The following is a 25,629-nucleotide window of genomic DNA, read 5'->3' on the forward strand; positions in this document are numbered from 1 at the left end:
CTCACAAACGCTCACCACGGCTCCCTTCCCAGTCGGAGCCCGGATGGAGGACAGAAGCCCCGGCTCAGACAGAAGCAGCGAGGAGGCTAGTGCAGACAGCAGAAGAGGCGACCTCTAGCGCACACACAAGAAGGCATTTGGGTGACGCCCCCACACCATGAAAACAAAGTTTAAGAAGCCCACCGGACAGGAAAACCTGCTCTACTTCACGGAAAGAGGTCAACGGAGAAGGGCGGTGACGGAGCGACCTGGTCACCGAGGGGCGAGGGAACGACTAGGGCAGAAGGGACCCTCTGCACCGCAAGAGCCCGTCCCCAAGACGAAATGTAACCCCCAGCTTCAGAACGACTGTCCTCTCCGGAAACTCCGAGAAGCCGTGAGGGATCTGTGCTGACGCGTGAGGACCAGAGAGACTCCGCGCCCGGCCGAGGGCTCCACAGCAGAGCCGGCCCTCGCGGCTCCCTCCGGAGGCCCACGAGCAGCGGGAGCGCCCGGACCCCACCACCGAGACGGCCTCCAGCCGGAAACTCTTCCTGAAGCCCGCGGAACTGCAGACCCTCCGGGCCGCTCTGAGCAGGTGCGAGGGAATCACCCCGGAATTCTGAGGGCGGGTAAACCGACAGAGAAATCAACGCTCACCCGGAACTTCCGAGGCGATCTCGGAGACCCTGGGCGAACCAAGCCACCGACGGGCAGTCTGTGTTCAGAGCGCTGCACCCCAGGCTGCCCGGACACCGGCATGTGACTTTCGGCGATGTGTTTAAACCACCTGCTCTCTCCTTCTCACCCAGCGAGGAGAAACAAGACACCAAGTAAACAACAGCCTGTGCCCAGCTCCAACCTCAGGGGCGCACGGGGACCGCGCGAAGGCTGAGCCCCGCAGAGGGAGGTCCTCCGGCCGGAGCGCAGACAGACTCGGGATGCCCGAGGTGTTGTGAATCACGTTCCCTCCCTGCCCGCGGCCACTCTTATGAACAGAGACCACACCCCACAAGGGGACAGCCTAGAAGGACATCCCTCTGCTGGGCGCGGCACCCTCCTGGACTGCGGGAGGAGGTGGCACTCTGCGGCCAGCAGGGGCATCATCCGTGCATCTGTCCACTCACTCTGACGGGGTTCAGGGTCTGTATCCGTCTGCCCAGCATCATGACCTCGGGGCGCTATCCCCAGTCACCTGGGATGGGTGAGCAGGCTGGAGGCCGCAAACCAGAGCTTCTTTCACCGAATGGCTGCTTTGATGCCCCAGAGCCCAGGCTCTCAGACACCTCTGCAGGGGACGGGTTGAGCCCCCTCCACGCGGGGGCAGGCGGAGAAAGCCTCAGGGCTCTTCTCATGAATGCCCCACCCAGAGCCCAGGCCCTTGGGCGCTCCAAGACAGATGTGGTCAGGCAGACTGCGCTCCCTGGGCTCCCTGGCAAGAGGCTGGGTGGACGCAGCGGAGGAGGCTGAGACAGCCCTGTGCGTGATACCCACGGGACACACACCGCCGGGCACCTGCCCTGGCCAGCCCTAGAGACCCTGGGACACAGCACCATGGGACTCACTGCCCTGCGTCCAAGGAGACGGCCAGCAAGTGGAGCCCGCAGAGAGGAACAGAGCCTGGAGAGAACCCAGCACCCCATGGGACCCGAGAAAGAGACCAGGGCTGGGACCTGGAACCTTTCTGTCCCGGGCAGCCTTGGCCACCTTGGGGGGGAAACAGATGACAGGCCGTGGCACTGACAGAGACGCTGCCCCAGGAGAGGGGAGGCCACCAGTGGGGCCCGCCAAGTCTCGGGATCTGCTGGGGGAACACCACAGGGCTTCACGCGAGCCTCGGGATTTGTTTCCGGAAGGGACGTCAGAGCCCAGGTTCGCCTAAGGTCACAGCGGGAAGGAAGCTCGCTGGAGTGGAGACAATTTCTACAGGTCCCAACGACTCCTTCCACGGTCGCACACGCCGCAGACTTGGGCGCCTCCAACCTCACCGCTGCAGGGCGCAGCACCAGAGCCAGTGGGGCGGCCGGCGGGCAGCGAAGGACATTCGGTGCGCCTTCTCGGCAGCTGGAAACAGCCCTACTGAGCGGTGCAGGCACGAGAAGCAAGGGCCTTACTGGTTCTCATGAACAAAGGCGGCTTTACCCGTCTCTTAGAGGACAGCCGGGCGGTGACAATCACACAACGCACATATTTATTTGGGAATACCCACTGCTTTGTAGGTTATGCTGCCTGAGAGCCCAGAAGCAGCCACCAAACTTCTCCCCCAAGTCCCATCCATTCTCTTTTCCTTGTTTCCCAGGAAGGGTCTGGTCTCTGTGGCCTCAGGAGCTGGAGGGTGGACACGCACGCCAGTGGGGCTTTCAGAGGGCAGGCCGGCTGGGCGACCCCCGGAGACCGGGCTCTCCAGGCCCGCCCCTGCCCAGGCTCTGCTCCATGGGCCTCGGGGGCTTGGAGAGCACGAGTGAAAGCAGAAGCAGGAGGTGCAGCAGAGGGAGAGGGAGAAGCAGGCGTCCCGCTGAGCGGGGACCCTGATGCAGGGCTCGGTCCCTGGACCCTGGGATCATGAGCTGAGCCAAGGCAGATGCTTAACCGACTGAGCCCCCCAGGCGCCCCACACCAGGACTGTTTCTTACCCCGATACCACATCACCCTCACCTCTGCCTTCTCCCTTCCCTGCGACTCTCAGCGGTGACTTAGGTCCTGTCTCCCAGCTACAGTGAGTGGCCAGAGGCACGGACTCTTAGTGCAGTGCAACCAAGCACCTTCACGAGAACACACATTCTGTCTTATCTTGGGTTAAAGGGGCAAGTCACTCTCAAACCGTTAAGAAAAGAAAATATATGTATATACACATACGTGCACGCACACGCGTGTGTGTTGGGGGCGGAGGCGTGAGGCGGCGGCAGGGAACCGGCGAGCAAACCTGTGCAAAGCTCAGGAGTGTGGACGAGCACACAGGGAACACGGAGACAACCTCTGCCACTCCGGACCCTGAAATTGCGGCAGACAGGAAGGAAGCAGCAGCAGCTGCACGTGGGGGAGCAGATCGCTCCCAGAGGAACGAGAGTCTACCGGACAGCCAGGTTCTCAAAGCAACACCAGAACCAGAACCGGAAGCCAGTGGATGGACATCGAAAACGGGCTGGAAGAAAGCACGCGAAACTGCACTGTGCAGCGAAAACGTGTGTCAACGATGAAGGCGGACCAGAGGCCGTTTCAGGCCGACGGGGATGGGGAGCTCCTCACCCGCGGCGCAAAACTGAAGAAAGAAAATGGAAAGGATGTCCTTCAGGAGGGAGAAGACCGGACACACAGAAACCCACAGAAATCTGGTAACAAGAAAATACCCACCCCGAGAGAAACCCAGCGTGCGAACCACAGCTAACGCGTGCACGGGTACAACACACTGCGCGAGCGAGCGCGTCTGTGAGTGCACACAAGTCCCGAGACCACACAAGGGTCCGGGTCCGAGGTCTAGAAGCCACGGGGGGGGGGGGGGGAGACAAAGGGGCTCATTAGCATCAGACATTGAGTTTAGGGTCTGCGCAGTAAGCAACCTCTAACAGAAAGGAATGTCGCCTGCACAGCTTCCAGAATGGGGGTGAGGGTCAGGACGCAGGACTCACAAGAACAAGAGGCGCCCGGGGGATGTAGCCGGTCAAGTGTCCTACTCCTGATTTCAGCTCAGCTCACAATCTCAGGGCCCTGAGATGAGGCCCACGTCAGACCCCATGCTGGGCGTGGAGCCTGCGTGGGATTCTCTCTCCTTCTGCCGCTCCCCCCAAAAATTAAAGATTAAAGACTAATAATATACAAATTCAAACAAAAGGCAGACGAGCAGCGCTGCAGGCAGGCCGGCAGGGGAAGGTCTGCCCGCACACCTGGCTACCGCCATACCCGTTAACGGGAAACGGGCTGAAAGGAAGGGCGATCTGTGTGCCGCCCACTTGGGGGACCATTACAGACCTACGAGGTCGACCACGTGCAGTGCCGAACGTTGCGGCACCCCCCAGAGGCTCCCGCCTGTTTCCTGCCCTTCCACAAGGTCTGGCCGCACCCCCTTTAGTCCATGCCACATGCCACACATTTCCCCAGGGCGCTGGCCTTTTTGCTCTTCCGGGGCCATCTTCTGATGAACAGAGCTTCTCGGTCTTAATGTAAACCAAATTCTCTTTTCCTCTATGATCAGCACTTCCTGGCCCTATTTAGGAAAACCGTTCTTAACCCAAAGGCCAAAAACAGAGTCTTCTGTGCTATCTTCCCGAACAGCGCTGTCCAAGAGAAACACACCACAAGCCACAAATGCCAGCCACGTCTGTAATCTCCCATTTTCTAGCAGCCACATTAAAGAGTAAAAGGAAAGAGGCGAAATTAATTTTAATAATTCTGTTTGGCCCAAATTATCATCCTTTGAAAATGTGACAGAGGACACAAAAACATCCACGCTCTTCTCTTCGGAGTCTAGGTGTCGAGCGCTTCCACGCATCCGAAGCGCTCGATGCGCACGTGGGGCTCCAGAGCCTGACACCTACTCTCCTCCCGGCCCCAGTGTTCTCGGTACGGTACGACCTACGGACAGAGACGTTTCTAACAGACGGCTGTGCAGCCGACCCCGCACGCTTCATTGCAAAGACTCTGCACCTTCCCTTTTCCTCTGTAGAACAGGCTTGCCGGAGACCTTCCCTTTAGCCCTATGTTCAGCGCGTCACACTCCGGCCTTGACGACTCTGCCGAAGACCCCGTTTCCGGCGCCACAGCGGCTGCTCCCACGCTCGCACCTCCCGTCTCCACGTCCTCTGGCCAAGACTGCCCTGCGGGCGACGCCCTCCTTTCCGATCTGTGCGTCCAAGGCTCTGTACTGCTCTCTGGTCTACGTGCAGCCCAAGTCTCAACAGGTAGTGTCTTTGTTATCTTTCAGCTAAAAATATTTTCCACTTTCCATTACGCATCATTCTTTGTTCCCCCCAGATCCGTAAAAGTGTGTATCCCCCTCCTGCCCAAACACAGGGAGTCGGCCTCTTGGTTGTTGATTTCTGGTTGGGTCCACTTGGACCAAGAACACGCTGGGGACGGCCGCAGAGGGCGGAGACCTGCTGGGGTTTCCATCAGTCTGTGCTCTCCCCTGGCACTTCAAGAGGACGTGCAGCCTGCGCTGCTGGGCTCCCTGCCCGATCGGCTGGAAGGTGGGAATCGTGGCTCCCGTGGACCTCGGCCGGCTAGCACGTATGGTTAGGGTGCGGCTAAGCTGAGCTGCCCGACAAGGACCCGCCCTTCCCATGCGTTACTGCAGGCAGGGGTGGACTCAGCCTCCCAACACCTTCCTAAGGCCCCAGGCCAGCAGAGCAGCTCCACATCCTCCCCAGGGGCTGTCCAGGGACCCGGAAGGTAGGAACAAGAGGGGAGGCAAAGTCAGGACAAGCAGTGTTTTTTCCTAAAATTCTGTGTCCTTTTACCAAACCCTCCTTATTTCCCCCAGCCCCTGGCACTTCTCTGTCACTCTGCTCCTGAGTTTGACTTTTCCTTTTCTTAGACTCCACTTACAAGCGATGCCATGCGCTGTCTGTCTTTCTCCGTCTGGCTTATTTCACTTAGCACCACGCCCCCCAGGGTCACGCACGTCGTTGCAAATGACGGGATTTCCGTCTCTGGTAAGGCTGAATGGCATTCCACTGTGAAGAGACACCACATTTCCCTGTCGACCTACACAGGTTGCTTCCGGACCTTGCCTGTTGAGAATAACTCCGGGAACGATGATGGGAACACAGGCATGTCTTCAAGATCGATTTTGTTTGGATAAAGACCCAGAAGAGAAAATGCTCGATCATACGGGAACTCTGGCTTTAACTTCTTGAGGAAACTCCACACCGTCTTCCCCAGCGGCTGCACCACGGACACCTTTGTGGGCAGGACACTGTTCCCCACCCTCACCAACACTGGCTGTCGCCTGGCTTCTTTATGGCCGCCATTCCGACGGGTGTGAGGGGACAGCACGGTGTGGTTGTGATGTCCATTTCCCTGATGATGAGTGATGACAAGCATCTTTGTAGGTACCTGTTGGCCATCTGTAGGCCTTCTTTGACGGACACGCTGATGGGAGACCCTCCAGACCACGAACACCGCGTGAGTGCAGGTCGGGGATCTCACCTGGAAAGGGCACAGCAGAGGGCTGACCAGGCTGCAGGTAACCCCGGGCTGGAGGAAGATGGGAAATTTGGACAAAGGGTCTTTTAAGCAGAAGTATGATATGATCAGCTTTCTGCTGGCCTGTGGAAGATCAGAGTCAAAGATAAGAACAGGCGGTCCCTAAGCCCACATCTGGGAGAGCCCAGAGCCCCAGGGCCTGCCTGAAGGGAGTGCAGCAAAGCCATGGCCCCCGCCAGGTTATGCAGTCTAGGCCAGCCCCTGGACAGGCCCGCGGCCGGAGCCACGAGGTGTGTGAGCAGCCGGGACACGGCCTGCACGGGCACAGGCTCTTGGCCCAGGCACACAGGTCAAAGAGCACAGTCTTCGCCCTAGACCCCTGCAAATGTCATTTCGGGGGACATTTTATTATTTTCATTAGAATTCAAAGGACTCAGACTTCTGGGACAGAAAAGACACGGAAAACAGCGGTGCTCCTACGGACGGCTCCTGGCAGGGCCACCTGGCTCTGGAGGGCAGACTGTGCTCCCAGCGGCTGTGTTACCAGGCGCACCCTGAGCCGCAGCTACTGCAGAACCGTCACAGAACACCGACAGGACAACGGGGGACATCTACAGGTACCGCATCTTGACCCTACATCTGAGTCCCTGGTCCAAAAACACACCATCAGAACAGACTCAAAGTCCAGAGCCCCATGGGCCCTGACTCTGGCCCCTACACTACAGCCCACCCCCACTGCCTGGTCCCAACCTCACTCTCCCAGGGGACAAGCCCGCCCGAGCCTGGCACCTTTGTCACCTATGGCACTGCAGCTACCAACTGCTGGAGGCCGAGAAAAGCACCTGGCCAGGCGTGCACGGGGCCGGCCACGGAGGAGACCCCAGCCCCCCGAGTCCCGCAGAGCAGCACCTGCTCCTACCGTGCGGTCACCACCAGGTGCAGTAGGAACAGGTCCCACGGGAGCCAGATGCCGGAACGTGGCCCCAGCTGGCATGGACCCGCGGTCCTCACACACGGGTGTAGCTGCAACTTGCGGCCGGACACCAAAGGCCCACAGGCACGCTGCCGGCAGGAGGAAGGGGCGGCACCCAGTCCAGGGGACGGCGGCGACAGCGCATCCGACCACACTGAGCCTGCCACCAGCGCAAGCCCCTGGCCGGCCCTGACCCACAGGTCCCTGCTGTGCTGAGAGGAGCAGGCAGTGTGCGCCACGCAACGGGAGGCAGACGCGGGCCAGCAGGGGACATGGCCAGCAGGACCCTCGGGTCCCGTGGCTTGTGCTGCTCCGACGACAGTGCCCCCAGCCTCGGCCAGATGCCAGGTACAAGGACCGCGAGCACACGGCTGAGGTGCTCCATCCCAGGAAGGCACAGCAGCTCCCCGGGTCTCCATCTGAGAACCTGAATGACCCAGGGCGCTGGCGCAGAGCGGGGGAGGACCTGTTGGGCAGGAGGCGGTCTGGGCCCTGGTGCTGGATGGCACAGACCCATCTTCGGAGGCCCCCTGCACCCCCTTGTCCATCTCAGGCCCCAGTGGTCCAGGGCGGAAGTCTGAGACAGGGCTGGGCAGGGCCCTGGCGCCCCCTGAGAACAATGTGAGCCCCACCCACAAAGGCCTCCTCTGGCGCCAGCAGCAGGGCAGTGGGCTGTGCCCTCCCAGAGCCTCAGGAGAGAGGACACCCTTTGGGCAAAGCAAGGGCCCCGGCCACAATCCTGGTGACAGCTCAGACCTCAGGGGCCAGCAAACCACAAACACTACTCCTTAAAACCATGAGTTCCGTGAGGAGGCCAGAGGGGAGGGAAACCCATACAGAGCGCAAGCCCTGTCCCCAGGCCCCCACCCCCGTGCCAGCAAGCAGAGAGCCCGCAGGCCACCGCCCTGCTCCTCGCAGAGCCCTGAAGACAGAGGGGACACCTTGGGGCTGACCGTCCGCATCACTGAACAGCAGCTGCTCTCCGTCGGCCTTGGAGGAAGCACACCAAAGCCAGCGAGGTCACAACAAGACAACACGTTTGTTTTCACGTGAATTATAAATGCCAGGAACTCCTGACACAAGTCCGCTGAGCCCAGCACTTCTTCAGCCAAAAAGGTAGGAGGCCTTCCCAGCAGGAACAATAGAATGTACTTCAAAACAAGGATTTTAATTACAAAGCATTTCAAAACCCTAGCAGCCGGAGAAGGGACACGGGTCTCCACCCTGACAGCCACGAGCAAACCCAGAGACCAAAGCACAGGATCGAAGCGAGCGCCCTCTGCCCACCACCAACACAGAGCTCAGGCCGGGGGGCCGCTCCGAGGAGGCAGGGTGGCAGCAGGGACAGCCCGTCTGCGGACAGAGTGACCCCCGTGTGCCCTTGGCGAAGCACGTCCGTCTCTCTGAAACCAGGAAACTGGATTACAACAAGGCCCGTGCCCGCCACCCACCAGGCGCCCGCTACAAAGTTCGCCCCAGCCACGACCACCCCGCAGGGCAGGGGCTGGGACCCGGGGGCCTGAGGCACAGGGGGCAGTCGTGATGCCTGAGACCACGTGGCCTGCAGAGGGCAGAACCAGTGCCCTCGCCTCCTTGCCGGCACCCCCGCCCGAGGGCAGTGCCCACAGGACACACGCGGGCTGCCGACACTCACCGGGCCAGCTGCCCACCAGCAGGCACAGGGCTTCCCGGGGCGGCCTTCTCCCTGACCACACCAAGGACGACAGAGGCTACCAGGGGTCTGTGGCAGAAGATGAAGCCCGCGCTGAAGGGGCAGCACTCGGGACAGACTTTATTCCGGGCGCGGGAAAGCCGGTGTGGCATAAACGCCCCGCCTCCGGGCGGGAGGGCCACAGTCCGGCAAACAGGTACTGGCCCCGATCTCCCGCGGAAGCCACAGTGCTCCGCGGCACGGCCGTGTCAGGCGCGCTCAGGAAAGCTCGGGCAGCCTCGGGCCCTGCACTCTCTGCCCTGGGCCACTCCCCAGCTCACCCAGCCAGGGGAACGTCACACCATCCAGAGCAAGAAGTAAACACACTTCAGGAGCACGGCCGAGAGGACACCAGGCCCCCGGGGGGGGACGCCTCTCTGCCGCCCATCATCAGCCGGAGGGCAGGGCTGGCAGGGGGAGGGCAGCGTTGGTGGCCTAGATTCCTTCCCACCCCTTCTTTGTTCACTCACCCCAACAGCCAAGGGGACAGGGTGCCGAGGGACTGGGAAGAGGGCTGGGGGGTGGGGGGCTCTCGGCCACTGTGTGAGCCGTTCACAGTGATCTTCCTGGGGACTGTTCCGAGCCAGAACGGCTATCCACCGAGCTTCCAAGTGGACCCCCAACTCGCCCAGCACCTCAGAGCATGAGAAGTCCTCGAGGGGCACTTTGAGAAACCCTGCTCTGGGGTCCCCACATCGCCCCATGCCGCGCTGCCTTCTCCGTACTCTCTGCGGCCTCAGCGACCCAACGCGGCCCGAGGAGGCCCTGGGCAAGCACGGCGCTCCTGGCCAGCTCCCGGCACCGACGTGAACGGAATTTCTTCCCAGAGAGCACACCAAGTGGCGCACACGCTTCCAGCAACACGTGTGCATGTGCGTGTGCGAGTGTGTGCGTGTGCGGGGCGGTGATGGAAAGACCGTACGAGAAAACACGAAATGCTGGGAAGATCACCGCCGACGCCAGCCAGGAGGAAAAGGGCAGGGTGCAGGGCCAAGCTCCGCTGTGCCCGCAGCCCTCCCCAGGCTACGTCCCGGAGCTGCCACGCCGAGGGCCTGGGGCTCACTCGGCCCAAACGCGCTCACACCCTGCGGCGTCACTGGTCCCCGGCCAGCGCTCTGGTCTCCCGGCACAGCCTGGCCGGCCCGGTAGGGCCACACGCGCACTCGGCCCAGCTCGCGAACGCACGCCCTCAGGAAACACAGCAAGAAGCAGGGTCGCGGGGGTAGTCCCACCGGGCCAGTTCGAGTGTCTCCCTTACTCTTGTTCCTTTAAGAACAAACCCGAAAGCTCAGTACTTGGGATCACTACCCCTGGAGTACAGGGGACTCGGGCCGGTCCTAAGCAAGCTGGGCCGCTCATGCACAGCGAGCAGACGGGTGGTTCACCAAGGACACAGGGCCCCGCGTCCCTGAACACCAGCCCCAGCCGTCTGCAAGGGAGCGCGCACTGACCCAACACCCCTCCTTACTTACCAAGTGGCAAAGATCTTCGTCGCAGGAGAGTAACGCGGCAGCTGGTCACAAACGGGGGCGAGCGCAGGCCAGTGCCTGAGGAGCGTGCGGGCTGGACCGCCTCCAGGAAGACCCCCTCCGGGAGCCCTCCAGTCCCCTCCCAGAACTCCTGAGGAAATGCCGACGCTGGGCAGCGACTGACGTGCAAGGATGCTCAGAACCTCCGTCCGCCGGGAGGAGACCCCGAACACACCACCACGGAGGGCGAGGGGGTCACGCACATCCGCGGGCGGCCACGGACGCTGACCGCTGGGCAAAGTGCACCCCGTGCGACACCTGCTCTCAGCGTGGAGTCACGCTCTCTGGGTGCTGGGATCACTCGCTTTTCGGTGTCTGCACGTCCCGTGTTTTCCTGTTTCTACAACAGACCTGTGAAACCAAGTTCCGCGGGCCCAGGGACCCTTGAGTGCTCCCTTGCGCCACGCCAGCAGAGCCACGAAGGAAGGCCTGCTGGCGCTCTAAGGCAGCGCCGGAGAACACGAGCGTCAGCGCCGCTATACTCGGGGAACTTCAGAGCGTTTAACTCAGGTTCTGGGGTTCTTCAGACTCCCCGGACATCCCAGCAGACCTGCACCCACTCCTGCACTTTGGTGGTCCAGTGCCCCCCTGCAGCTGCTCCCCCCTCTTCTCCGTGGGCCTCGAAGAGCACTCTGCGTGGAGGGGACAGTAAGGACTCCAAAGGGTGCAGTCCCTGCAAATGACAAGTGCACGTGCGTCCAGTCTGGCGGCCCCTGGCACGGCCCACCGAGACGGTCGCGCAGCACAAGGAAGCCTTCTACCCATCCCACGTCTCCCCAGCGCAGCCCAACCCGGTGAGTGGCAGAAATGCACCCACACTGCCGTGACAGGCCTGGTTCTGCAGGTCTCCGCCTGCGGAGCCACACACGGGACCAGCAATCACCCGCGTCTGCGGACAGCAGTCAAGGCCAGGGTCACCTCCCGTGACTCATGGCCGTGCGGTCTCGGCCTGGCCCAGGCCGGCTCCCTGGCACAAGGCTGACTCCCAGGGCTGGGTCATTCCCACGGCAGGGTCATCCTGGCACTACTTCCTGGCCTCCACCCACCAGGAGCCAGAAGCCCCACCCAACCCTGCAATGTGTCCAACCAGAACCTCCACAGCAGGTGAGGCCAGTCCAGGGAGAGACCCACCGCCTGGCAGCCGCTCCGTGGAACGCCGCTGAGGGCAGCGGGAGCATCCGTCACTTCATGCAGGGACCAGGTCCTGGCCGTGCCAGTGCACCGGGCCCTGGGGAACCCGGAGCAGGTGCGAGTCCGCCCCACCCTTCAGAGGTACAGCCTGGGGGGCGCGGAAACCAAGCTGGTGTTGCCAGCTCGCGCCAGCGGTGTCAGAGGGGGCCACCACACTGGGTGCGTCTGAGAAGACAGACTGCAAGCCCCAGAGACCCCCCAGCACACGCCCATCCTTCCGAGCAGCCAGAAGGGACCGAAGAGGTCCCAGGAGCTCCCCGTGCAGGGCTCCCCACCCTCTCCTCCCAACCAACCAATGACCCACCCTCTCCCACCCTCCCCGGCCACCCCGGTGCCAGGCACCTCCATGTGGGCAACCCCAACCATCTAGAACCACGGCCGCCACACAGTAAGGGAGGGAAAACAGCTCCCTCCCACTGCCTCAGCAACGGACCAGGCCCAGGAGGATAAGGACCCTAGGAAGGCCACATGCTAGGCCAGCACCAGGACCGCCCCTGCTGCCCACACCTTCACATCCAGCCCCCAGCAGCAGTGAGGAAGGCACCAGCACCACCAAGAGCAAGCTGCGGCGACAGGAGCACCCAGCTGTCTCCCACTGGCCTGCAGTGCCCATGCTGCTGGACCTGGGGGGCCCACTCGGTAAACATCACCTCCAGGGCACCCCCGCCACCGCTCCTGCTGGGAACACTCTGCTGGAGCCCCCAGCTCTTTGAATGGGAGACAGTCGTCGCGACCTATCAAGGGGGTCTGCTTCGGTGAGCCAGGGTTAAGCAGAGACAGGAAGGATGGCTGAAGGGGTGAACCTCCTGGAAGGGGAGGCCTGCCCCAGGGGCTGCTGGCGGGGGCTTCTAACCCACTGCGCAACTACCGGGGGGAAGGCTGTGTGCTCCGACACCTGCTGCCAGGTGGGGTTTTGTAGTCTGTACTGACATCCCGGTTAGTCAGCCGTCCATGTAAAGCTGGCTTCAGGAGGCGTGCGATCCAGGGACCACGGCACACCACCACACACTCCTGTGCACACCGCACAAGCACTCCCTAAACCCAGCACCGGCTCCCCTCCCCACCGAAGGGCAGTATGTACCCCGTGGAGTTGTCTCCCCTTCCTATTACTTGCAGGCCAGGCTGGGAGGCCCAGGCATTCACGTGCTGAATGGCTGAATGGGCTGGGAGCGACCCCTTCCCAAAGGCATCCCGGGCTGAAGCGGCCTACGAGCGGGAACACAATGGGCCAATGGTCGGGCAGGCAGGTGCTACTCACGTTCCAGAGTCCAGCTCTGCCTCCAGAGGGACATCGGGCCGTGTGCCCTCAAGGACATGTGGCCACGGGCAGCCACCTGCACCACAGAAGCAGCTCCCAGTCAGTGCCCCTCCTCCATGCCCCGAGCCAACAACAAGGGGGAGACAGCCCAGCAGGTAGGGCGCAGCCCTGAAATGAAAACAGCCACAGCCTGGCAGGGCACGTGTTCTGGAAGCGCCTGCTTAACGAGCAGCTGGGGCCGGGTGCTAGCATCCCCCAGTGCTCCCTCCTGGAGGGGCCGTCTTCGTGCTCCTCTCCGTGACCCCACAGTTCCCAGGGAACCTGCAGGATGGGCCAGAGGGGCCGCGGCTGTGTGCAGAAGCCCGAGCCCACCGCGGAGGCTGGACAGAGCCAACAGGCCCTGAGCGCGGGACCTGGGGGCCTACAAGATTGGAACCTGCTGTTGGCTCCGTGGACTGTGCTGACGGGCCACGCGTGATCCACAAGGGAGCACAGTCTCCACTCCGTGGAGTGCCGCTGGCATGGCCCTGGTTCTCACCAAACCACCTGCTTGACAGCAACTACAGTGCTAAGCTGAGGCCATGTCCCCACGGCCGGCTCAAGGCCTGCCTGGGGCGGGGGGCGCGGTCGACGGGACGGAGGGGCAGCTCTCTCCGGAACAGGTGCCGCGGAAGCCCCAGGCTGCCCGGGACGCACGGCCACATCCGTGTCACGGGCCCTCGCAGGGCTGGGCCCGCTTCTTCACTTTCCCTGTGGCAAAGCGCCCCAGGGAAACAGTCACCCAGGTTCAGAGGCAAGCCGACCCGCGACTTGTCCGGACCCCTCGCTGCTGCCTCCACAAGCTGCTGAGAAATGGGGCCGGGGAAAGGCAACGCTGTGCACCCAGGAACAGGCGCAGGGCAACGGCTCCCCCCAGCAGAGGGCTGAGCCGGCGGAGGACGGGCACGGAGCACTGCTCGCTCAGGATCGGCACCTCCACGGGGGCACATGGCTCCTGCTAAGCAGACGCCTCCTTTTAGGGGCCACCCGCAAGAGGCGGGGGCACTGGGCAGAACCTCTGCTCCCTGACTTCCTGCCTTCCACCCCGGCTCTGCCACCACGGGTGTGACTGCCCCCCCCCGCCCCCCTGCAGGCCCAGAGACAGGAAAAGAAAGGGAGGGAGGGAAGGAAAACGGGAGGAGGGCGGAAGGCTGTGGGGTCTCTGCGCTGAGATCTTGGTGCTGGGACCGCCCAGGAGGAGGTGGGGTGGGGATGGGAGCTGGCACAGGCCAGGTGCCTGGGCCACGAGGGGCAGCGTGGTAAGAAAGAGGGTCTGCATGTGGCCGCCCCCAGCAGGGAGGCAACAGGAGCGGGAAACCAGGAGCTCTGCCGTGGGAAAGCGCTCCGGCCGGACGGCTGTGCGGGAGGCCCGGGTGCAGTGAACACGGTGCGGCGGGCAGGAGCGAGGACAGGCCTCACACACTCTGGGAGAAAGTAAGGGGCGCTGAGCAAGGGCCAGTCTCGGTGAGGCCAGGCCAGGGCCAACTGCACCTCCCAGGCCAGCACCCTCTCGGCCTCCCGCCTTCGGCACCAGGAACATACTCGCCGCTGAGAAGGCGCAGACCCCAGGGAATGAGCAGCTACGCCACACGCCTCTGACGGCACAGGCTGCCGCGCCTTCCCGGCCCCGAGTCCCACGGCATCAGGACAGGCCTGGGGCAGGGAAGCCAAGGGACGGCCCAGCAAGCCCTACAGCACGAGGCGGAGCCGGGAGAGCAAACGGGCCTCCCCCGGTGCCTTTCCAACAGCAGTGGGGTCGTCCCGGCTGAGGTGCCGGCATCCGGCAGGGGAAGGCAAGCCTGGAATGAGCACGTTCTCCCAGCTCGGGGAGCGGGCAGGCCACTGAAGGAGGGTGCTGTCCGCTTGGGGATGGTGTCAGGCGGCCTCCAGAGACAGCCAAGCCCCAAGACCCCCGCCCTCCGCCCACAGGCACCTTGAAAGTCAGACCTGCCACAAAAGCCCTGGGCTACGCTCCGGGTGCCAACCTTGTGATCCCGGGAGCAGCTGTGCCCACAGGCCGGTGTGGCCATCAGACGGGGCTCTCCTTAGGGACCAGGACACCAGGGCTAGCTGCACACCAACAGCAGCTGTCCGAGAGCAAGCAGACGTGACAGTGACCAAGTGACATGCTGGGCGACAGCCCCACTCTAAGGCTGCAGCGCCATGATTCCCAGCTGAGAGGGACGGCGTGTGATGGCGAGAGGGATGTACCTCACACACACCAGGCCCCGTGTGGACGTGGCCACGGGCGCCGAGCCACCGTGGGTGCTGTGCACACAAGCCCCGGTGCGGGAGAGCGAGGACCCCCACCCCACGCCCACCCCGGGGGCCGCACAGAGGGATCAGAGGCCAGGCTGGTGCCAAGCCCCCCGGCGGCTGGGGGAGGCGGGACCCTCCGCGGCAAGCCCCAGAGCCGCGCCCGCACCGTACGGGGGCACCTCACAGAGTCCCCCAGCCACGGCTAGGAAGGGGTCCCCTGGCGCCGTGTTGCAGATGAGCAAACCGAGGCTCAGGAAGCCCTAACGGAGCCGCAGAGTCAGGACTCCACCCTGAGGCACGTGGTCCCTGAGCCACAGCGCCCTAAACGCCTCTGCGCGGAAAAGCCCACCTGGTCTCCTGACCGACCTCCGGGCCGCCCGGGGAGAACCGACCCAGCGTCCCGGCCGCCCGCCGGGCTCTGCAGGTGGGGCCGGCAGCCACCGCCCCCCCCCACGGGAGACCCCTCCTTCGAGGGGCAGAGTCTGTCCCCTCGCACTGTATCAGGGTGGCTCTGTGACTTGTCTGACCCACACAGCAGAGGGGACACTTGTCTTCGACAGCTTCCACCACGGCTCCCTCTGGAGCAAGGCCAGGCAAAGAGCCCTCGCCACGGCGCCTCAAGTGTGGCTCTTCTACCCACGTGAAGACGGCACTCGCCTCTCCCGTTCTCGCACCTGCGCACGGCAGAGCTTTCCAGAAGCGATGAGTCGTGGTAAGATAACAAAACAAACCCAGAAGCAGACATAATGGTCCAGCTCATGAAGCTTACAAAAAAGTCAGGGCACTCTGATCTTGTGTTTTATGCTACAAAATACGGTTATTTATTAAAAAAAAAAAAAAAAGTTTAGGGACATCAGAGTGGCTCAGTGGGTTAGCGACTGCCTTCGGCTCAGACCATGGTCCCAGGGTCCTGGGATGGAGCCCCGCATCGGGCTCCCTGCTTCGCGGGGACTCTGCTCCTCCCTCTCCCACTACCTGCTACTCTGCCTGCTTGTGCTTTCTGACAAATAAACAAAACTAAAAACAAATTCATGCTAACACATGCTGGGTTTATTGTTCTTTTCAAATGAGTTAAAGAATAGTTTTCAAATCTCTTTTCTTCCACTTCTATTACGGTAAACACTGACAGCTATAACCATACAAGCTCAATAATTTTTAAAAACGTGGGGGGGGGCGTGTTGAGACCAAAAAGGATGAGAACTCTGCACCAGCGCCACACGCAAAGGGGCTATATGGGGAAACTGAGGCCCAGCCAGCAACCTGCAAAGCTGTCAGAGGCAGCAGTCCTCCTCCGGAGCCAGAGGTCCTGGGGTTCATTTCACAGCAACAGACACGATTCAAAGCCCGAGCTGAGGATCTGCTCAGACGGGCCCCAGAAGAGAGCCATGTTTATCTGGCACAGTGGGGCCAAGTACGGAGGACCCCAGGACCGAAGGTGGGGCACACACCTACCATCCGCCGAAGCCCCCCACACTATTCCTGCACGTGAAACCGGCAAGATACGCGGGGGGCTCCAGCTGCGGCCCCTGGAGGACACGGCCCATGACCAAGGGGCTGAGCGCTCCACTGGGTGTGGGCAGGGCAGACCCCGCCCCGACAGCTCCAGGGGTGCCGCACCCTCGGAGAGAACAGTCCGCGAGCCCAGGGCCGGCCTGGCGGAAAGGCTGGAGGGGAGAAGGGAAAGACGGTCCCCACCCCTGCTTCCCCTCGTCCGCCGGCCTTCTGGGGGGAAGCTGCAGGCCCAGGTGGGGGCTCTGGCCTCACCCTACACAAAAATGCTCAATTAACACTGAAAACTGCCACCACTCCTCGACATACCGGCAACATTCCAACAGAAAGGTGCCGTCCGTGGTAGGTCTGGTAGGTCGCGCCCACAGGCCGCACTCTCCCCGGACGAGCCGGGAACGGTGACAGGAAGGAAAAGAACGGGCGTCCCGCCCCAGCAACTGTGCCTCGTCAGCTCTCTCGAGCTAGCACGGGAAAGCCCTTCAAAGAGAAAGGAGCCAGAAGGGGACATCGTGAATGTGGCCACAGCCGCACGGTTCCACGGAACAGCCCACAGCCCCCACGTGGCCTGGACACCCCACCCACCACCGCCTCCTCCTCCTCCAAGCTTCCAGGTTCACTCCTTGCCCCGGCCGTTGCTCCTTCCACGTTCCCAGGGGGTGCTACAGAGCCGCGCTCAACGCGGACGGGTGTGCCCCAGCCAGGAGAGATCCTGTACGGAGAGAAAAACAAACACGGGGAGACAAAGAGCAGGAGGCGCTCCCACCACGTCAGACAGGAACACGCGCACCTCCTCCTCTTCCGGACAGGCCGACACCAGCGGGAGCACAGGCACACGTGAGTCACCAGCGGGGACCAAGAGCAGCTCCCTGACTAGCTCCCAGGGTCCAGGTGCCCGGAAAAAGAGCAGAGAGAGCCTCACCGAGCACCTCTGTCGCCACACCAGCACGTTCACAACAAAACCAAGAGTGGGGGGTCTGGCTGTGTCTGAGTTTCCAGGACCACCGCAAGGGCGATGCAGGAAGTGCTGGGACAGCGGGAGCACCAGCACAGACGCCCCCACCGAGACCACCGACACCCACCTTCCCAACACACACGGCCACGGCGGAGGCCACGGCTCCCTCCCACAGGAGACCTCAGAGCTGACGATGGCCCCGCAGTCCCCGGGGAACCCCTCCCAAGCCGCGACCAGCTGCCGACAGGGCCTGGCAGCCAGCGTCCCCGTGCCGTCTGGCTCTTCCGGGGCCCTGGGCGGTGGTAAGAACAGCAGAACGAAGGCCAGAGGCGGGACCCCGATGAGGGGGGACCCAGGCCCTCGCGGGCTGCAGACGTCTCAGACGCACTTGCGATGAAGACAGGCTACCCTGCCCAAGCTGGCAACGCTTCCCGCCCAACCCGTTTCCCGGCAAAGCATTTCCGCGGCTCCTCCAGTGAGTTCCCATCCAGAGGCAGGACTCTGAGGACACTCTGCACAAGGCTCCCCGGGGACGCTCCAAGCACAGGGACAGATGAGAGATGGGGGCTCCCGGGGGCACAGAGTTCGGCCCATGAAGGGGTTCATGGGACCGCCGCTCTCCTCAAATGGAATCTGGATGCAAATCAGGCCCAGGTCCTAAGGACTGCCTGAGTGGGGCCACTGGCACAGCGGCTGTCCCTGGACGTGTGCCACCATCACAGCTTCCAAGGGGGTGGACAGCTGGAGGACGCTTCTGCCGCTCAGGCCTCCACGCCTTTGCACCGGCTTGGGCCAGAACCCTTCCTAGTTCCTATCTGGAAAATTCCTACACTTCTTCCCAGAGGAGCCAACGAGCACCCCTGCTCGGAGTCACCCTGCCGGCCTGGCCTCCCCACCTCCAGCTCGACCTCATTCACTCCTCCACACTCTGCCCCCCGTGTCCGTGGCCCTCGGGCCAGCCTCAGGAAGCAGACGCTATGCGTCCTTGGAGGTGCGGGGCCGGGCCCACCACAAAGGGAATGTGCAGTCAGGACGCGGGGTCTCCCCAGCGGAGAAGGGGTCCAGCTCACTGTGGGCACCGCTGGGTCACAGCGGCATGCCTCACGATGGGCAGGAAGTGGTCACAACGCCGCTATCGACAGAGCGGCGTGCAGAGCTCCAGACTCCGGACTGTCACTTGGCAATGGAAAGGACCGACGGCAGATACGTGCACAACACGAACCAACTTTTAAAACGGGCGCTAAGTGAACCGGCTACAGAAGACCCTGCGCTGTGACCCCATCTGTGGGAAATGCCCAGAATCGGCAAAGCGAGAAACACCGAGAGAGAGAGAGAGAGAGAGAGAGAGAGAGAAGGTCCATCAGGGACGACCCAGGGGTGGGACAGGGAGTGACTGTTGACGGCCGCAAGGCTCCTCTGGGCGGATGGCCACGTTAGAAGTAAACTGTGTTGACAGCTACACCACGCTACGATTTTACTAAAAGTCACCTAATTGTCAGACTTAAAACAGTAACCTGCGTGGTATGTACGTGACCCTCAGCGAGACAGTTGAAGAAAAGTCCAGGGACTCCAGCAGGTTCAGTCAGGGTGTCCTTACGGTCCGTCTATCCGTCCCGGGCAGCGTCCGCCCGAAGGCGAAGTGCAAAGAAAAGGCCCCGAGCGCCCCGCGGCGGCCCCCACAGGCACGTGCGCACGGGGTCTACGTCCTCCGCCCAGCACGAGGGCAAAGCCAGGCCGGCCAGACAGCCCCGCGGCCGTCCAACACGCCTGCCCGCGGACGGAGCGCGCCAACCCGCAACGAGCGCCCCGCTCCACGGCCACGCCCGGAGGCAGGTCTCCAGCAGAGCCCGGCGCTCCCGGCCACGCAGCGCACCCAGCTCCTCACTGCTCCAGGGCAGCAGCAGCCCCGGGAAGGGGGGCCCGTGTGCGCCTGCCCCGCCGCGGCGGCTGCGGGCCCAGGGCGGGCATGTCTCGGCAAACTGCACCCCGCCGGCCCCGCCCAGGACCCGCGGGCGGGTCTTCCTGCTCCCCCTGACTCCGAAGTGGGAGGAGGTGCATTTCCCCGTCTACATTCCCAGATGCTTGGAAGCTTCTGGACGGTGCGTTCTGCTGGGTAAAAGCTAAGCTGCACGTCTACCGTCGGCTCACCGACGCCTGTCACTGCTGGTAAGCACGAGCCGAAGTCCCCGTGCCACACTGCCTCAGGCCACGTGGAATCTGGAGCAGCTCAGGCAGCGTCCCTTCTGGGGCTCCCGTCCTCCCCACGGGCAAGGGCAGCATCCTGTCCTCCGCTGTGCAGAAGGGAGACAGCCAAGGACCGAAGACACGACCACACCACTAGGACTGACCCCTCTCAAGTGAGAAATTACTCTTTGTAAAAAGAAGGAAAAATTCCTGCGGGCCAGTTCCAGCGGAGCAGAGGCATGTCGGGAAGCCCGAGCTACACACCCCGAAGTTTCCTCCAAGCCCGGCCCGGCAAACTCCGACAGCAAGTCGCAACATGCCGGCGCTGCCCTTGGCTTCCCGGGTGGCTTTCCTGCAAGACGGCCCTTCCTCAGACAAGGCGGCCCCGTGTCCCTCAGCAAAGCGCTCTCCTGACGGGACCTGTCCCAGCTCTGCTCCCGACGGTGGTCGGCGGAGAGGGCGGCAGCGGCGCCCGCCACTACAGCAGAGTCTGGCCCGTCACCTGAGAGCAGCCAACGCAGAGAAACTCTTCCGCCAAAAAAAGAACAGAAGGGTTGAAAACACAAGAGGAGAACCATGTTCCCAGCTACCTGGCTGATAACGAGCTGTGAATTAACAGAAGTAATCAAGAAAGAGTCAGGAAGCACACTCCCTCCTCCTTCCGGCTGAAAACCAGTGAAAGGGTTCATGCCAACCGAAGCCGCAGCTGGTCACACAAAAGGGGCCTGCGGGGTGAGCTCCCTCACCTGCGGGGACCGGGACGGAGCTGGGCCTCCCTGCCTCCAGCAGACACAGCACCCGGTGGGCGCGACAGGGCGCTCAGGGCTCCCAGGCCGGCCCCCCCCACCCCGTGCTAACACCTTGAAAACGGGCTCTTGAGAAAAGTCACCACTTGACCACTGAAATCCTCTCACTTTTGTTTAAAAAGGCTGGCGGACTCACAAGTAAGGGGCTGGGAAAGAACTCACCGGCCACCGTGTGTGCTGTGCCGCCCACGACAGTGAGAAACACACAGAGATCACCACACTCTGTCCTGACCCCCTTTGGGGACCTCCAGTGTCCTCTGGAACGATTCCAGAGCCTCCCAGAGCTCTCCCCCTGCAGCGCCCATGCAAGCAGCAGCCCGGGCCATGTCCCTTTCCCAACTGTCTTCCTCCAGCACCCCGACCTGCCTCCTCAGCTCGGGACCGGGAGGGGAGTCCTGCGCTGACCTCACCCAGATGACCGCCTGCCGCCGAAGTCTTGACGAGGGTCTCGGGAGCCAGTCCCTGGAAGCCCAGTGGTGGGGGGAGCCTGGGACGCGCACAGTGATGGCACAAAGCGCACAAAGCCCAGAACCCAGCCAGGTCAGGGCACTGAGTGCTGCTCGGTTTCCCGCGCAGAGCACCTGCTCCTCCCGGGGACCGCGAGCAGCTCAGCGGCCGGACGACCACCAGCGCCTCCCCCACGCCCCAGGCTTGGGACGCAAAGCACGGCCAGTTCGACCCCCCGCAACACCCCTCCGACGCAGGAGCCCCTCCGGGGAAAGGCAGAGCGCGGCTGGGATCTGGCTGCTTGGCCTCCAGGCTGCGCGCCCGCGGCTACAGAGGCCTCCAGGAAGCCCAGCTCCTGCTAACCGGGCCAGGACTCACCAGTGCCGGGCAGCGGGCGAAGCGCGTTCCTCCACTACCTCGGCTTCGCCTTCCGAGTCCTCCCACACCGTCCACCTCGCAGACGGCTCTGACAGCGCAGGTCTGCAGAGGTGCAGCGGCCTCCGCAGGGCCAGGGCTCCCGGCGGCGGGGCCGGGACAGCAACGGGACTCTCCCCGAGGCCGGCGGCCCGGGGCCACGCGCACGCCGGCTCCACGCCCGCCCCGGCCACGCGGGGCACTTCTCTCTGGGCTCTCGACGCATCCACCCCCGTGGGCTCCGCGCCCCTGGCTTCTCTTCCGCTGGCCTCCAGCCGACCCGCAGGCCGGGAGGGGTCCGACCCGCCTCCGCGGTCACGCCGACGGCCCCCGCCCCCGCCCCGCACCCGGAAACCAGACGTCCGTCCGACCTGGCGCCTCCCTGCCGGGGCCGGGGCGTGCGACAGCACGTCCGCCCGCCCCAGGCCAACCGCAGCAGCCCCGCACGCGCGGCCCCGGCCCCCGGACGGCCGCCCCGCCCCGCCCCGCCCTGCCCCGCGGTCGGGGAGCCGCGCGGGCGCCGAGCAGGGACGGAGGAGGACCCTCGCCGCGGCGCAGACGCCGCAAAGTTCTGACAGCGGGTCCGCGAGCAACTTCCCGCCGTGGCGGCCGGGTTCCAGCGAGCCGCGCCGCGCTCCGGGGACACCGCCGCGGCGGCCGGCCGCGCTCCCTCCGGGCTCCGGGCTCCGCGCCCCGCCCGCCGCGCCCCGCCCGCCCCGCAGCCGAGCCCCGAGCCCCGCGGCCGGGCGGGCGAACCGGGGCCGCCGGCTCCTCCGCTCGCGGCTCAGGACGGTGCCGGCCGGCGCGAAAGTTCCTCCTTCCGGAGCCAGCTCCCCGCGGCGGCCGGCGACAGCGGCGGCCCCCGGCCCGCGGCCCCCGTCCTGCCCAGGCCGGCGTCCGCCCCGCTCCGAGCGGCTCCGGTCCGCGACCCCCGTCCCCGAGGAGACGCCCCTCGCCCGCCCAGCCCGCTCCGCCCCGGCCCCACGCCCTCGACCGGCGCCGCCCGCAGCGCGCCCCGCGGCCCCCACCGCGGCCCCGGCCCGCCCGCCCGGCCGCCCCACTCACCCCATGAGCCAGTCCATGGCTGCTCGGGGTCCGCCGCCCGACACGCTCGGCCCTCAGCCCGCGGCGGCGGCGGCGGCCGGAAGTAAACACTCGCTCGCACACTCCCACACGCGCGCCGCGAGCGCCGCCGGAAGTGACGCGCCGCGCGCCGCCTGCCGGGAAGCGTAGTCCCGGCGGCCCCTGCGCCCCTCCCCCCTCTCTCCCGGCCCTGCCTGGATCTTGAGCTGGTTCCTCCGCCCCCCTCCTCCATTCCCCGCTTCCACCACCACCCCCCCCCCCCCCCCCCGCGCCCCGCGCCCGGATGTCCCGTCGCGCCCGGATGTTTTCTCACACCCCGGCCGAAGCCCCACACTCCGGGATGTCCCCTCATGCCCGGATGAGCCCCCACACTCCAGGCTGACCCCTCACAACCCATGATGTCCCCTCACGCCCCGGATGTCCCCTCATGCCCCAATGTCCCCTCAAGTTCCGGATGTCCCCTCACGTCCGGATGTCTCCTCACGGTCTGGCTGACCTGTCACACCCCAGACGTCTCCTCACGCCCCGGATGTCCCCTCACGCCCCGGATGTCCCCTCACGCCCCGGATGTCCCCTCACGCCCCGGATGTCCCCTCACGCCCCGGCCGAAGCCCCACACTCCGGGATGTCCCCTCATGCCCAGATGACCCCTCACACTTCAGGCTGACCCCTCACAACCCATGATGTCCCCTCACGCCCCGGATGTCCCCTCATATCCGGATGTCTCCTCACGCCCCGGATGTCCCCTCACACCCCGGATGTCCCCTCACGCCCCGGATGTCCCCTCACGCCCCGGATGTCCCCTCACGCCCCGGATGTCCCCTCATGCCCCAATGTCCCCTCAAGTTCCGGATGTCCCCTCACGTCCGGATGTCCCCTCACGGTCTGGCTGACCTCTCACACCCCAGATGTCCCCTCACATCCCGCTGGCCCCTGCCCCCAGGCCAGTTTCCTGGCCTGGCCTGACCCCCGCACCCCTGTGCCCGGCGGGGCCCCCCCTTCCCCCGCAGAGCTGCTCCAGGGCTCCGGCGCCCACCTCGCCTTCTCTGCAAACCTGGGGCAGGGGTGGGGCGGGAGGCTAGGCAGGAGGGCTGTCGCAGGCCTTGGCCCCCCAGGCCTCTGCCCCCCCCCCCGCGCCCCCAGCCCCTGCCGACCCGCAGAAGAGAGCAGCTCGTGCACCCGCGGGGCCGCTGCCCTGGGAGCTTGTGTGGCGGGGCCGGGGGCGGGGGGCCGTCGTGGCCGCCCGGGGGTCCGACCGCGAAGACGGAGCTGCTGGCCCAGCGCTGGCTGCGTCCTGGTGGGGGGGTGTCCTCTGGGCCGCGGGGCGTTGGGGGCTGCGCGGGGTCGGCCGCCCGGTGCCGCGACCCCCAGACCGGGCAAGGGCCCTGGAGAGGCCGGGCGCCCCCCAAGGAAGGGGCTCCAGGGGTGCAGATGGCAGCAGGGAGCACCCCACTTGCCGTGACCCCAGCACCGCTGTCCTCCCGATGCCTCGGAATGGAGGGGGGAGTCCCGCGGGCTCAGACCCCTGCCCCCATGTCCTCACAGCTGCGCTCAGCTCGTGCCTCCGACCTCTCTTGTCCCCCTGAGTGCCCGCGAGGTCCTGACGCTGGGGGCCACGACCTTCACCACCAGCAGCACCTGCGTCCCGGCCCTGGCCCAGGACGGGCCCAAGAGAACTGGCGGCACCTGTCGCCACTCCCTTGCGGCTGGGCCTGTGCCCCCAGGCGGCCAGCGCCCTGGCCCGCCCAGCCCCTCCTCCCCCTGGGACAGGGTCCCTGGGGACGGAGCTCGGGCGGGTCCCACGCGGGTCCCACCGGCATCCACTGGCTGCGACTGTCCGTGAGCGCCCACCCGGGGGCCGCCTGGGGCTGGGGAGTGCTGCGGCTCGGTGCCTCCCTCCTGCCCCCGTGGAGGACCTGCGACCCCGTCCCCTCCAGGGTGTGGGGCTCGGATCTCTGCTCTTCTTGTCACCGGCGGGGTGACGTGGGACCCGTCGTTTAGTGACCCTGTGACTCTGTGTCCGCGGAGAGGTGGGGAGAACAATGCTGCGTGGTCGTGAGGACCTCAGTGAGGTCTCGGGTGAGGGGACAGGGAGGGAGCACGGGCCGTCAGGAGGGTGACCTCCCCGCTCACGGCCGCTTACCTGGTCTCAGGGTTGGTGCCCTTTCCCTGACAATGGTGCGTGGCTGGGCACACGCCACCTTTTGGCTCCATGTTGCCCTGTCCCTAGTGGGCGGTTCGGGTCCCCATGGCCTGTGACATCTCTGCCCTGGCCCCTGGTGGCAGCGGAAAGGTGCATCTCAGAGAATCGTGACTGATGTTCCCAGAGGATACGGCTTTGCTCCCAAGCCCCGGGGCCCTCCCATCGGTCCCCCGGGAACAGCTCGCCGCCGTCCGCGTGCTGACCCTTCCCGGTCTGGGGCCCAGGAAGGGGCCATCTGGTCTGCTGGGGAGCGTCAGTCAGAGATGGGAAGGAACCGCCTGGCGTCCAGACCCTCCCCTCTCCCCTCTGCTGGTTTCTTCCTCACCCTCCCCACTTCCTCTTTGGGTGGGGGGCAGGCAGAGTGGAGGTTGTGGGGGCGGCTTCCAGGAAGTCCTTCCTGTCCACCCCCAGCCCCGGTGCAGTCTCCTGGTTCCTGCTGAGAACAGGCCAGCGATGGCCGAAGATCTGGCAGCCACGCTGGGCTGTGAGGCTGCTGCCGGCCGAGCCGAGAGCGGGGACTCACGTTCCTGCCACCGCTCCGGAAGCCCCTCGGCCGTCCTGAACTTCTTGCCTCTGGACTTCTTTTAATTGAAAGAAAATCTCGGGATTCCTGGGGGGCTCCATCTGTTGAGCGTCTGCCTTCAGCTCAGGTCATGATCTCAGGGTGCTGGGATCGAGCCCCGCGTCGGGCTCCCTGCTTGGCGGGGAGCCTGCTTCCCCCTCCGCCCGCCGCTCCGCAGCTTGTGTCCCCTCTTTCTGTGTCTGTCTCTGTCGAGTAAATAAGTAAAATCTCTGAAGAAGAAAAAAAAAGAAATCTCGATTAAGTCACCGTTCTTCCCCGTTTCTGTGACCGAGGCAGAAGGTAACTGCCCGATTGCTACGCTCGCGCACACGTACGTCTTCTTCCTGGTGTTAAGACTTGTCCTGCGCTTTGCGGGGGATGTCGTGACA

General features: G+C 64.4%; 1 protein-coding gene across 1 annotated transcript in view; it reads right to left on the bottom strand.

Annotated features, from left to right (window-relative positions):
- The window catches only part of MOB2 (MOB kinase activator 2), a 69,095-nt gene extending 46,571 nt beyond the window's left edge, over positions 1-22,524 (bottom strand). The window contains exon 1 of the mRNA XM_044259954.1: positions 22,458-22,524. Coding sequence (XP_044115889.1) covers positions 22,458-22,474 — 17 coding nt within the window. The 5' untranslated portion in view covers positions 22,475-22,524. The remainder of the gene's footprint in view (positions 1-22,457) is intronic.
- Positions 22,525-25,629: the final 3,105 nt, after the last annotated feature.

The sequence above is a fragment of the Neovison vison genome, chromosome 7, assembly GCF_020171115.1.
Source record: "Neovison vison isolate M4711 chromosome 7, ASM_NN_V1, whole genome shotgun sequence".
In the NCBI taxonomy this organism is placed as follows: domain Eukaryota; kingdom Metazoa; phylum Chordata; class Mammalia; order Carnivora; family Mustelidae; genus Neogale; species Neogale vison.